Genomic DNA, 12,182 nt, shown 5'->3' on the forward strand with positions numbered 1-12,182 from the left:
CTGCTGAACTGAAAACAGTTTTACATAAGAAACTACCTCTAGCACAATGACCTTCTGTAATTGAATGCAATAGCGATAATAATAGTTCACTTGTGAGCACTCGGAGCAAAGAGACTTTCCCTAAAAACCTCAGAACTGAACTAAGGAGGGAAATTTGGGCACGAAGGCTTGAATGCCTTTAGGTAACTCTCAACTTACAGTGAGACATAGCTGGCTGAAATGTTGAGATTGCTGGAGTCTCACAGGTGCGTTTTTCTCTAAAGTTCCTATTTCTAAATTAATCTTTTTGTTTTAGAGATGCGTTTGGGACAATTGAGGTGCTGCATAAGGTGTAAAAATAGAAGTTAGGTGTAATTTGGCTTAATTCGCTCAAACTGCGAACATCTGGTTATCTCAGTGGGCTGGATGGTACTTTTTTCTCTGCTTGTAACTTTCGGCATCGCTACAGAGGCATTTAGAGGAAGCAGAAAAAAGGTGTTGCCTCAAGAACACAAGAGCAAAGCTCTTGACTATTTTTATCCGCTGATGAGGGATATAGTGGGAAAGAGCTGCTTGCGGAGCTACTTGAAATTTTCTTAGTTTTAATAATTTTGAGTTTCAATCGTTTTTAGACTTAAAAGAATTAAATATTTGTGATTGTGTCCTGCACACAGACAATATTCAGAAATTTCTTTTTCCACTTCTAAAAGAGCAGGGAGAGGGGAAAGGGTTGTTAGTGAACAGTGCTATTTAATTAAAACTGTGGGAGGAATTCAGGAACATCTCGTCAGTCACGCATCCGCCTCTATTGTCTCTTGCGTTTGCATTCGGACTGTAAACCGCTTGGTTGTCTGGGATGTCCTTTGTTGTTGTTCCCACTCAACACAAGGGGTGCCGATCCTGAGGTGCCCTCCCATGAGCTGCCTGACGAGGAGGAAACGGTGGCCGTTGGGAGCCTTGGCTACCCAGGACAAGCACCCCTTGGTCACTGCTGCACCGCACTGAACAACTGGTTCCCCTGGATCTGCCTTCGCTTCTTCTTTGGGACCCAGTGGCATTGCAGCACAGCAGATGGACTGCCAAACACATGGTAAAAATAGGGTGTTTGGTTTGGGTGTTCTTTTTTTTTTCTTTTTTTTTTTTTCTGTTGTTGCAGTGGGGATGATGTTTAAATGCCGAAAAAGCTAGGTCAGCTCTATCTGACATCAGTACAACGTGGGTGTTTAAAGCTCCCGTCCCAGGAAACATGGTTGTAGAGGATCTCAGCTTTCAGTTTTAAGTGAGCATTTCCTCTTAGGGTTGCAGATGGAAGCTTGAACACGTTTATGTAGTTCACTGCATAAACATAAAAGGGAAAAAAAAAAAGTTAAAATGTTGGATTCCTAACCTTTTCAGTTTTAACTTTTAACTGCTCAAGATTTTCAGTGTTGTCAACTGTTTGGTAGTTTAAAACAACAAAATGCAAGACAGCCTGCTCAAAACCATAATTTCCTAGAAGCATCTATCTTTAATGTGAAAAGGCTGGGACTACAGCTGGGAAGCTTCTAGCAAGGCGTGAAGGAAGTAAACACTTTCACGTGGTGCTTAAAATGCGAATGTGCAGTTCTTGGAGTCTGAAAGTGAAACTTGCGATAAACAAAAATGAAACCAGCTCCTACTGAAATACATCAAAGCGTCCACAATCTGTGAAAGAACAGTGTTCCTTTAAAGATTGTTGGAGTATTTCTCCAAGATAAATGGATGCAACAAAGCAATTTGTTCCTCAGATAAAGGTTAATAAAACCTCAGAGGTTCTGCATCCGCTGGGGGTGAAGATGGGTCTGCTGTGGCTGATTAATCATGGTGATTTAAATATAATTCTCCTGATGCTGGCATTAGTGAAGCAATAAAAGTTGTGGATTAGAATTCCCATTTTGGAGATCTTTATTGTGCCTGGGACAGCTCAGAGGCATCATTGCTCCCCCACTTATTATACTTTAAGTATTTGGATGTTTGCACTTAACACGTTTATTTTTTCCACATTCAGCAAAACAGAATTTGTGGCGGGTGTCTTATGAAGAAATGTCCAAACTTGATTTATTTCCTGGCATCAGTTGTCTGTCGTAAGGCAGGCTTACAGGAATTTATCCCCTGTCGTGCTGGCAGGGACTGGCACCCGTGGTTCCAGTAACTCACAGCAATCAAAGCTGGTTTCGTCTTTACCAATCTTACGTGCTTTTGTTAAATTGGATCCACCAAAGGCATGGTGCTTGCTTAGATGGTGGATTTTTGATTTTACGTTCCAAAGGACTAACAAGTGTAGTGTTTATGAAGATGGGAGAAGGACCAGAGGCTTCAGAGTGGGCATTGGTCCTGAGCTGCCCTGGTGATTCAGGGTTCCCCTGCAGTTCTGCCTGTCCTTACTGCAATCCCACCTGCTGTTCTTCTCTGAAAGGATCTAGTGATTTTTTTATTTAGGATGAATTTTGATTAGCAACTGGGGGCAGCTGGCAAACCAGGGTGTCAAGATCTGGCATTCCAGCCTAATATTTTCAGTAGCAATTTTAACCTGCTACCACTTGAGTCTCTTATCTGACAGAAAAGCTCATCGTCTTCGGTAGCTTTATGTTTGCATTCTCATGAGCTATTGTTGATGGGCTTGGCTAACCAGCACCAGTGATAGTCTGATGTGTGAGTTTGAGTAAAAGCCAAGCGGTAGCTCATAAATACTGGATAACAAATACAGTTTTTCTTGTTAGTTGTTTCTAACATATTTAAGATACTGACAATCACTTCCATTCTGTTACTCTGGGTGCTGAAAGAGTATATGTCATTGTGAGTTGCTGATTGTGAGTTACTCAGAAAACGTATTTTTTAATATATTTTTCTGAAGATTGTGTCACTTAAATCCATCCTGCTTTGTTGTTATGGGTGCAGCTGGATACTGAAAGCAAGGGACTGCTGCCTGCGAGTAATGAGATTAGTGAAATAACTAGGTCAGGATTTTTATTATTATTAAATAGATGCTTATTACCAAAGTCCCCTACGAGAGCTGTGAAACCAGAATGCCTGCAGTGGTCACAGGTTGAGCCCAAGTCCTGGTAAAACCAGTAGCATCTTGCCCTCCAGCGGATGCCAGCTTGGCAGTCTCCCTTCAGCCTGCTGCTAGGCTTTTCGCTGTGTCCCACTGTTTGTACGCCTGTTATTCAGTTCCTTACTCACGCCTGTTATTCCGTTATTAATCCTTGTCTCCCCCAGTTCAAATAGTAATTTGCTACGTAGTGCTTTGACAAATGCTGTACCGAAGTTTGGAGAGAATAGGAAATTAGAGTAGGTCTAAAAAAACTGGCTATCCTACAAGAGAGGAATGGCATATAACCTGCTGCCAGTAAATGCGAGTCACATTTCTAAGTGTTTTCCAGGGTGTCTGGGCATTACCAAGGTTAGGATGAATACTCTGGCAGGCTGAATGACACATAGAGGCCATATAAATGCAAGGTGCTCATATTTAGGGTAATGGAGGCCGGAATTCTGTGGAAAGAGGAGACAGAGCAAAAAGCTAAAATGGTTATTAGATCTCTGTGATATCAGCCACTGCTGGTTTTGGTTACCTGGTTAATGGCAGCTGAGGAGTCATCTTTTGTAGGTGGTTCACTGCCAACTATGCACTTTTGAGTGTGGGCTGTGGTGTTTGTTGCTGCAGTTGCACATATTAATTTTCAGCTTGGAAAATAGCCACACTGGTCTGGAATTTGCTCATCTTCATCTTTCTCCTTTTTGACATAGCAACAATGTTCCCAGGTTAACTGCTGACTTTTGAGAGTAGAAATGTGTGAAGTGCCTTGATCCTTTTATTGTGATGATACTCCACTGTCAATCGGTTCTCATTTCCCTCTATTTCCTACATTGGCTTCAGACACAATAAATCCTAACAGATTTACAGGTATTAAACCCAACCATTTAGTACTGCAAAACTTGACAAAAGTAGGATAAGGAGGTCTGATTCCATCCTTTCTTGCAGTGAGGGGCAGTTCAGGCAACTTGCAGACGTCCATGAAAGCCTCCTGTCTTGATCATGCCCCACATTTTGACCTTTAATTTGTCACGTAGACACCTCCAGCAAAGATCCAATACTAAACTGGAAGGTGGAGAAAGTAATTGGCTTTTTTCCCTGGCACTGACGTTAATGTTTGCTGTAGCTTCAGATGTGACAACATATGGCAGTGCCTTGAGTTCTCTTATACCTACCACTGCTGGATATTTTAAGGATTATTTGTAAAAGCACTTGACAGCAAAAGTGTGCTACTGGCAGAGTTGCCAGCATGATTGTGGGTTTATCACAAATGCCAAATATCAACAAGAAAATAAGAAAAAAAAACCCATCTTATTTTTATTTAAACAAAGTAGCTTTATAAAGTTTATGACAAGTGAAAACTAATCTAAACCACCACATCTAAAATACGAAGACACTCTCCAAACACACCAATATGTGGTCTTCCCAACTCAAACGGTTTCATGACAAAGAACGTGCACCAGATTTAACAAATGATCTCTATTGGACTGGATAGGGATAGAACACAGACTCCAGAACTGCAGAGCCTTCTCCTGAAAGCTTCAGGCTTTGGAGTGTGCGTCTGAGATCCGGTGAGTCCAGTTCCTCAGATCTGTGTCGGCTCTTAGGATGATGCCAAAGAGGCAGTGATGCACGTGCTGCTTTATAGGACAAAGCCAATTTCTTGAAATTAGCTGGAAATCTCCTAGGCTTTGCAAGTGGGAGATAACGGATGGCATGTTCAAGCTTCTTAATTGCAAAACAGAGATACTCTTCTCTAATGGAGTTGGACTTCTCTTTAAGAGCAGACCCATGTAGATGCTGCTTAGTAATCCTGTCTGGAGGCATCTATAGTTAGCTGAACAAAGCCTGGTGGGGAGGGATGTGCTTGCCTGGACAGCAAGAAAACAAGACTGTCCTTCAGCAGGGAAGCCTGCTCTGGAATGTGATAGCCACTGGCTACTGGGGAAGAAAGTGATTTCAGAAAGAAACCCTCCCCCTTCCTTGTTTTTGTAAGACTACCTAAAAACACCCAACAAAACCTCTTTGCAGTTGTGGTTTAGGCTGGGCCGGACACTAAACGAACAACAAATTTAATTGGTGCCCAACGCGGCATAGTAGCTCATGTAACATAGTTCAATTAGAAGCTTCATGCTGCTAAGAATGATTAAAAATTATCATTACAAGCACTACTTGAAATAGAAACTAGAAACAAAGGTAGGTCAATAAAATAGGAGTACTGCAACTTTTGTTTCTATGAGATTTTTCTTCCCCCGTATTTAGTTTTTCTTTCGGTCCTGTGCCTTGTCCATGCCTGTTGGTGTGACAGAGGAAATAGCGTACTTTCATAGCACAAGCACTTGTGTAACAGTTTCCAGGAGACATTTAGGCTATAGATAACTATATTGCTGATATGTCTTAAGTAGTTACTGTTTGGCAGCATATAACACAAAGAATGAATGGGAGAAGGAACTAGAAATAATACAACACTGATAGTATGAAAAGCACAGGCTGGGATTTAATTGGAAATTGAAGCCTGATCAAAGTGCTTGGCGGTAGGCAGAAGATTCCTAACAAAAAATGTCATGGGCTCTATCATGGCCTGTACTGATGGTGGTACATAACCTCTTCCTTGGCTTGCAAAACAGTGCAAGAAACTGTACGGTGGCTCAGCTTTTCACAGAAATGAGTCTTGACGTAAGCAGGGAGAGGAAAGGAGAATGAAACACTCAGTCCAAAGGAGACACCTGTAACGTCCCAGAACAATGCTCTCCTTGTGCTGGAATCTTTGCCTAGTAGACTTTTTCCAAAGATTTGTTGCCTTTATGTTTTATCTCGTTCCCTGTGCCGAGTTGAGTAACCTAGCATTGGAGGTAGCTGTGCTCCGAGCAGCGGTCGGGCCATGTGACCTGCTGCGATCCTTTCCAAACTAAATTATTCCTTGATTCTGTGAAACTGTTTGGAAACAAGGGTGACAGTTCTGGGTCTGACACATGACATTGAGTCTGACGGCTCCATGTTCCCAGAGACCCATTGGTGGGCGGGCTGGCAGAGGGCTGCAGAAAGGCTCCAAGAGAAGCTGCGTGGACTTTGAGGAGCATGGCTGGTGACCAGCGCTGCAAGGACTTCGAAACCCTGGACTTTCTGAACTGTGGGAATTGAAAGCTAACTGCGAGATTATTCAAAGGTACAATCGCTTACACATGAGCAAGGAAGGTGATTTCTCTCGGTCAGCGTGTAAAGCAGCTCTGGATAGTACAATTTGAATTCTACTTTAGATGGGCAATCTGGATGTTGCTCGGGGCTTCATCTCCAAAAGCAGTCGGAAGCAACCTGCAGAATACCAGCCTAGCTGCTGAAGATCTTCTGTTCAACATGTACACCCATCCCCTCAGACCTGTTTGCCAGCTGGGCTAACAAGAAGCAGTGCTGCACATAAGCGTATGGCATTGTGGAAAGGTCGTTTCAAATGCAGTAAGGTTGGCAAGAGGGAGCCAGGAAGTTCAAATAAAAGGATGATGTGATGAAAGTATGTGAAAAAAAGGACTGCTGCAAGTTCTTCAGTGGGAAAAATAGAGTGATGTTGAAGCTGTTATAGGTTGCTGCTGCCAAAAGATACCAATGTGTTCCTTATTGCTACTCTTTGAAGCAGACAACACTGAATGGAACAAATTTTGGGGGGTAAACACAGCTGGTCAAGGACGAATCAGTGTTGTGATGCAGAGGAGTTCCTGAAATGGCACTGTGGGACTCCGTTCTTTCGTCAGCTCCATGTGATTCATTTGCTGGTTCAACAGGTCGCATTGATCTTCATGTGTCACAACCACAGACCTCAGCCGGTCACTTTCTGGCTTGTGCATTATCAACAGGATTACAATTTTGCAATGGGATCTTAATTTCTCAATTCTGTTGATGTGAGAGCCAAAATCTACGCTCTTTATCCGTTGCATTAACTCTGCAAGGCCAGCAAAAATGAGGAAAAGTAAAAAATAAAAATAAGAAGAAAAATAAGAACAGAAAGAGAATAGATGTGTCTGGTTTCTAGTTCTTTTGCTGACTAAAATTACAATTTTTTGAATGAATAGCATGCCTGCAGCAGAAAATGCCGTGCTCGCTCAACAGTGTCTCCCAAAAGTTGCTATTAGCCACTGCATTAGAGATGGAAAACACCTCCTTACCCTATAGGAAAATGTTGTTTCTGCTATTGGCATGTAGCATCTCAAGACCAGAATATAAAATGTTTGCTTTAGCTACCTGCAGTAAAGCAGTTTGACTGGTCTGTCCAGCAAAATGTTCCTCTCTTCCTGGAAACAGGAGGCAGGTACCCCTCCAGCTTGTTGCCTCTGCAGATGAATTTTAAGGAGATGGCCCATTTTAGAGCCTTTTGTGGAAATCGCCATACCTGTGGAAGGAGGGGAAGGGGTATATCATATGCTGAGTCGTGTTTGCTGAATTGTGCCCTTGTACAATCAAAACCCTTTCAAAAATTGGTGACTTCTTAGGAGAAAAATGCAGCGCGGGATCTTTTCTATTGAACCTTAGGTGGTAGGAGGTTCTTTGTTTAGAAGTTTATATTGCTGTTGTAATATGGGAGCTCAGGTGAGGGATCTGCAGGCCCAGCATTGGGGAGGTATTGGGGTGCTGTGTGGTGGGGGAGTGCCAGTGCTCCCCCAGGTGCCCAAATAGACTGAGTCGTTCTTAAGAATTTAGTGCAAGACTCTTCTATAGTGAAACTGCTGCCTTACATCACTTGTTCAGTGAGGTGGTCCATAATTTAAAATGGACTTTGTATTTCGCGCATATCGTGACTCTATAGAGGCTGTGAGAAGTTCGGCCGTGGTGCACTCAAATAAAACAGAGGAACAGTGCAGTTCAGCAAGTGTTGGGAACCACCAATGTACGTTCTTGTAGCCTGCTGCTTGGGTTTGCTGCTCTTGCTTAGCTGGTTGGGTTTTGTTGGGCTTTTTTGTTTGTGCGTGTGTGTTTTGTTTTGTTTGAGTTTGTTGGGTTTTGTTTGGGTTTATTTTGAAAGATGGTACTTATAAAATGGATTCTTTCAACGTGTCTTTCAGTATAAACCTCCCCACATTTTCTTTGCCTTATCATAAATTTCAAGTGAAAGAAAGTGAAAATTTTAGACTTTGTTACAGGTTTGTTTGCAACATCAATGTTTTTTATTAAGATCTGTTTGTTTCTTGAGAAACTGTGTAGTGTATTCTAACTTCCAGGTTCCGCCAAAGCCTGTTAGAGGATGTACAAACCACAACCTGTAAAATGCTTCTGGTTTTCTGTGTTTTGTACTTTTTCCCACCCATGTTTTCAGACTATCAGGAAAACATGGACTTTTGTGAAGTGGTGCACCACGTGGGGGACTGAGACCTCACACTGTAGTCCTTTTCCATCTTAAGTGTCCCGAGGACCTGTTGGGTGATACAGTACAGCTGATTTGGCTCTGCTCCTGGACTACTTCGCTATTCCAGGAAGAAGTTTTACAGGAATGCTGATCTTATATAAAGCACATGTCTAATTATGTAGGAATCGTTTTAGATTGGAATCTTGCAGGAACATACTGTAATTATCATTTACATCTAAATGAATCCAAGCAGTCTTTTCTCAAATTATAATGTTCTTTTTATTAATGCATTTCCTCCAATTGGCAGTCAGCCCCAGTAATGGAGCGATAGTGTGTAAAATGTGGAACAAATGACATCTCTTTAAGAGAATGCCTGGCTCCCCAAATTTGACAACTTTTAATGGAAAAGGAAAGGAATGATGAAAAGGCAGTGCTGACGAGATGCTAAAGCAATGTGACTCATGAATTTGGAGATACGGGGTTTTCTTCTGAACAGTTCTTTGTGGTTTTTTGGTGATCCTTAGCTGTATTTTAACCTCTATGTATTTTAGAGTTTTCCAAGACCATAACTTGTGACTTTTGAAATGCTTGCAGATCATTGAGTAAAAGATTACATTTACAGAAGATACTGACAAAGCATCTTAAAAGTGTGTCTGTTTAATTTTAGGACAAGGAAACCTGCATGGGTGTCAACAATCAAAGTTACATATGTGAAACGGGCCACTGTTGTGGACAATCCCAGTGTTGCAACTACTACTATGAACTCTGGTGTAAGTCCTTCTGTTTTGTATGGCTTCCCTTCCTAATCTGCATGGCTCTTGTACCATAGTACAGGTCTGGCTTGTGTCCCGTGGGGTTTGGTATTCAGCCCTTGTTATGCATTGCCATCGCATTTCAGTCTAACACAAACCAGAGTTGACCTGATATGGCAAGGGAAATAGGGTTGTTAAAATGGGCATCGCCTGCTTTTTGAGGAGTAATGGGTCATCTTGCCTTATTCATCACTGGAGATCTGTTGTTTGGTCTTCTCACTGATTTGGGTAATACTGAGGGTACTCAAAATACCATTGTATGCAAGTGAGGAAACCAGGCTTGAGGGAGAAATGCCCATACACACAACACTAGAGTTTGACATGCTCAGAGAATGAATTCAGTATCTTTCATCTTACTGTTTTGGTTCTTTGCAAGCATGATGATTTAAATCTGATTTATCTTTTTAAAGCTGTTCTTTCAAGGAGTGGGGCCAGCATGTTTATTCTCTTCAGAACGCGTTGTGTTTGGAGCGCAGATCCTTGGGTGGAGAGGGTCGTGGGGCAAACCTTGCACACTGACAGTGGCTGAATACTGTGGGCTGTGAGGAACACACATTGCCCGTTGCAACCCCTCTCATCTCCTCTTCCCCTAAATCTGGGATTTAAAACTACCCTTGTTTCTAGTGAGTGTTTGAGTGAATATACCTAATTCCCTTTAGACAGCATCAGGCAGGTCAAAGCAGGTCAGCAAAACTGTGATAATGATACACAGAAAAATGGGAAGTTGAAAGGATAGGAAAGTAAGAAATGCTGAACTTTAAAGGCAAGCTTTTAGAGTTGTGCCGATCTGATGGTGTCTCCCTTTCTTGAGGAGGAGCACAAATGGCTGAACATTGATGTTGACGTGCTGTTGTACTGCCAGGAGTCTAGGCTGAGAAGGCGTCTGTGCTCCCAGAATTTGGAAATGTGGAACTCTGAACATTGTATCCCCACATCAGAGACTGGAGATATTTTCTTACCACACCCAATGGTATCTTGTAGCTTTTATGCAACTGTGCTATCTACTTAATCCCCCTGCTCTGCCCACAGTTTCACTTCCTCAGAAGTAGTGTGTGTGTATACATGTATTATACATACAAAGAGTGTCACTTAACCTGCATCCAAGGATAGGAATAGCTGACACTTTATCCTTTAGTCTAGAAACATGCTTTTGCTTTTCAAATTAACCAGTGAAGTGGTTGTAAATTAAACAGGACTCTGACTCCTTCAAGACACACACTGCATCAGACTATGGTGGCTGGCTGTGTTGGTATTAATGGCAGGATTTTAATGTATTGCAGACCTTTTACAGCAGCGTTATTTTCAGAAGTCTGCAAACAGTTCAAGAAACGATTCAGGACCAGGTTGGCAGCTCCAGGGACCCTAGCAGGGTGAGAAACAGGCATGAATGCGTGGCTGTCTTGGACTGCCTGGTTTACATTGTGGTAGTCAGCAACACAAGCAGGACAGCTGGCTGGAATTTGTTCGGACTACGCGGGGATTCGTGGACAAAGCAGAATGGGGAAGGTCAGACCCGGTTTTGGATTTGTGTGGGTGGGAATGTAGAGGAAGAGGCATGTATGCAAGGACTTACAGACTCTGTAGCAAGCAGGATCTAAATTGAGCAACAGCGTGGAGTACAGCTGCACACTGAAGCTTGTTGCACAGTCGCCATGTTTCTCCCATGGACATCTTGAAAGAGAGACTTAATTGAATTGCATACAAACAATACAGTCTGAACAATAGCCCCCTGCCGTTTGAATGGAATGGTTTTACTTTAACTGTCTTTGCGCTCTCAGTATGGCACAGACTTTTATACTTGGCAGTGCCTGGCTGCATCATAAAAGTTCTTGGAAGATAAAACCAGATTTTGTTAGAAGGAAGCAGAATATTTCAGGCTTCTTTCTAGGGCAAGCACACAGGTCATGCCAAGATCATGGAATAAACATATTAGTGGCACACACTGCTGGAGGAAGAGGTTTCTGTGTTGAGATTCACGTCCCTTCTGCGTTGCAGAGAGCATTGTATACCACATGGAGGTGAGGAGAATAATGCAGACATGAGACCTGTTCTTCTAGGCTTTCTGCAAATTCAGCCAAATATCCAACATTGATTTAAAATTGGTAAACGTTTTCAAAGCTTGCTTTGCCATTATGAGTGTTAGAAAAAAGGTTTCTGGGAATGGAAGGGGAGACACAGAGGGGACATGTCCTTTAAATTTAAGGAGACTCATATTCTAGAGCTTGTGACCACAGCTGCAGAACTTACCTGCTGCTCCAGGAATTGTTGAATATCTTTGGTAGGTACGTGTGGTAAGGCACGCTTAAGACCTTGAAGGTGAATAGCAGTGATAGTATATGTAAATAGTCTCGGGCAGTGAATTGATGGTGTGGAGAGCAACAGCTTTACATGCTTGGGAATAGATTAGCTTTTTAAAAGTTATTATTAACTTTTGGTTAATGAACAGTTAAGTTAGCAGCACATTTTAAGTATGGCTTCATGGTTGTTCTGTGTTTTGATTTTAACCAGTCTATGCACGTACTGAAGTAGCTTTTGAGAAGGTTCTGCTCCTCTTGATCTTCTTGGACCACCAGGGCTATTGTGTGCCTGAAAACAGACCTTCTTGCTGGTCCCATTGAATTAAATCCTGGATTTATTTACCACCACAGCTTTGTGGGGAGAAGACGCAGAGGAGGGTGGCGTTTGAAATGGAAAAGAAAACTAGTCTGTCTTTGCTGGATATGCCTTCTGAAATGTGATCCTGTTTTGTGGCCGCTTGGAGTTTTTCCTGTATAAAGGATCTTTTTCCCTGTTTAAGAATTTGAGGGACATTTGTCTTTGAAAATGGCTGATTTCAGCGTTTCTAGACAGCAAGTAAATTTGCAGTAATTATAAACCAGTCCTTGTGGGTAGTGGAATAGGATGCAAAATCAAGGTATTATTTTGTTAAGGGGTGGAGTGGAGGAGTGGAGAACATGATATGCCAAGCAGGTGGACAGCCTGTGTTTAAAATTAGATAACAGCCCAG

General features: G+C 42.3%; 1 protein-coding gene across 1 annotated transcript in view; it reads left to right on the plus strand.

Moving 5' to 3' along the window:
• Positions 1-12,182, plus strand: part of WBP1L (WW domain binding protein 1-like) — a 60,597-nt gene that overhangs the window by 37,466 nt on the left and 10,949 nt on the right. Inside the window, exon 2 of the mRNA XM_009881613.1 lies at positions 9,031-9,133. Coding sequence (XP_009879915.1) covers positions 9,031-9,133 — 103 coding nt within the window. The remainder of the gene's footprint in view (positions 1-9,030; positions 9,134-12,182) is intronic.

This window comes from Charadrius vociferus, unplaced genomic scaffold, assembly GCF_000708025.1.
Source record: "Charadrius vociferus isolate BGI_N301 unplaced genomic scaffold, ASM70802v2 scaffold282, whole genome shotgun sequence".
Taxonomy (NCBI): domain Eukaryota; kingdom Metazoa; phylum Chordata; class Aves; order Charadriiformes; family Charadriidae; genus Charadrius; species Charadrius vociferus.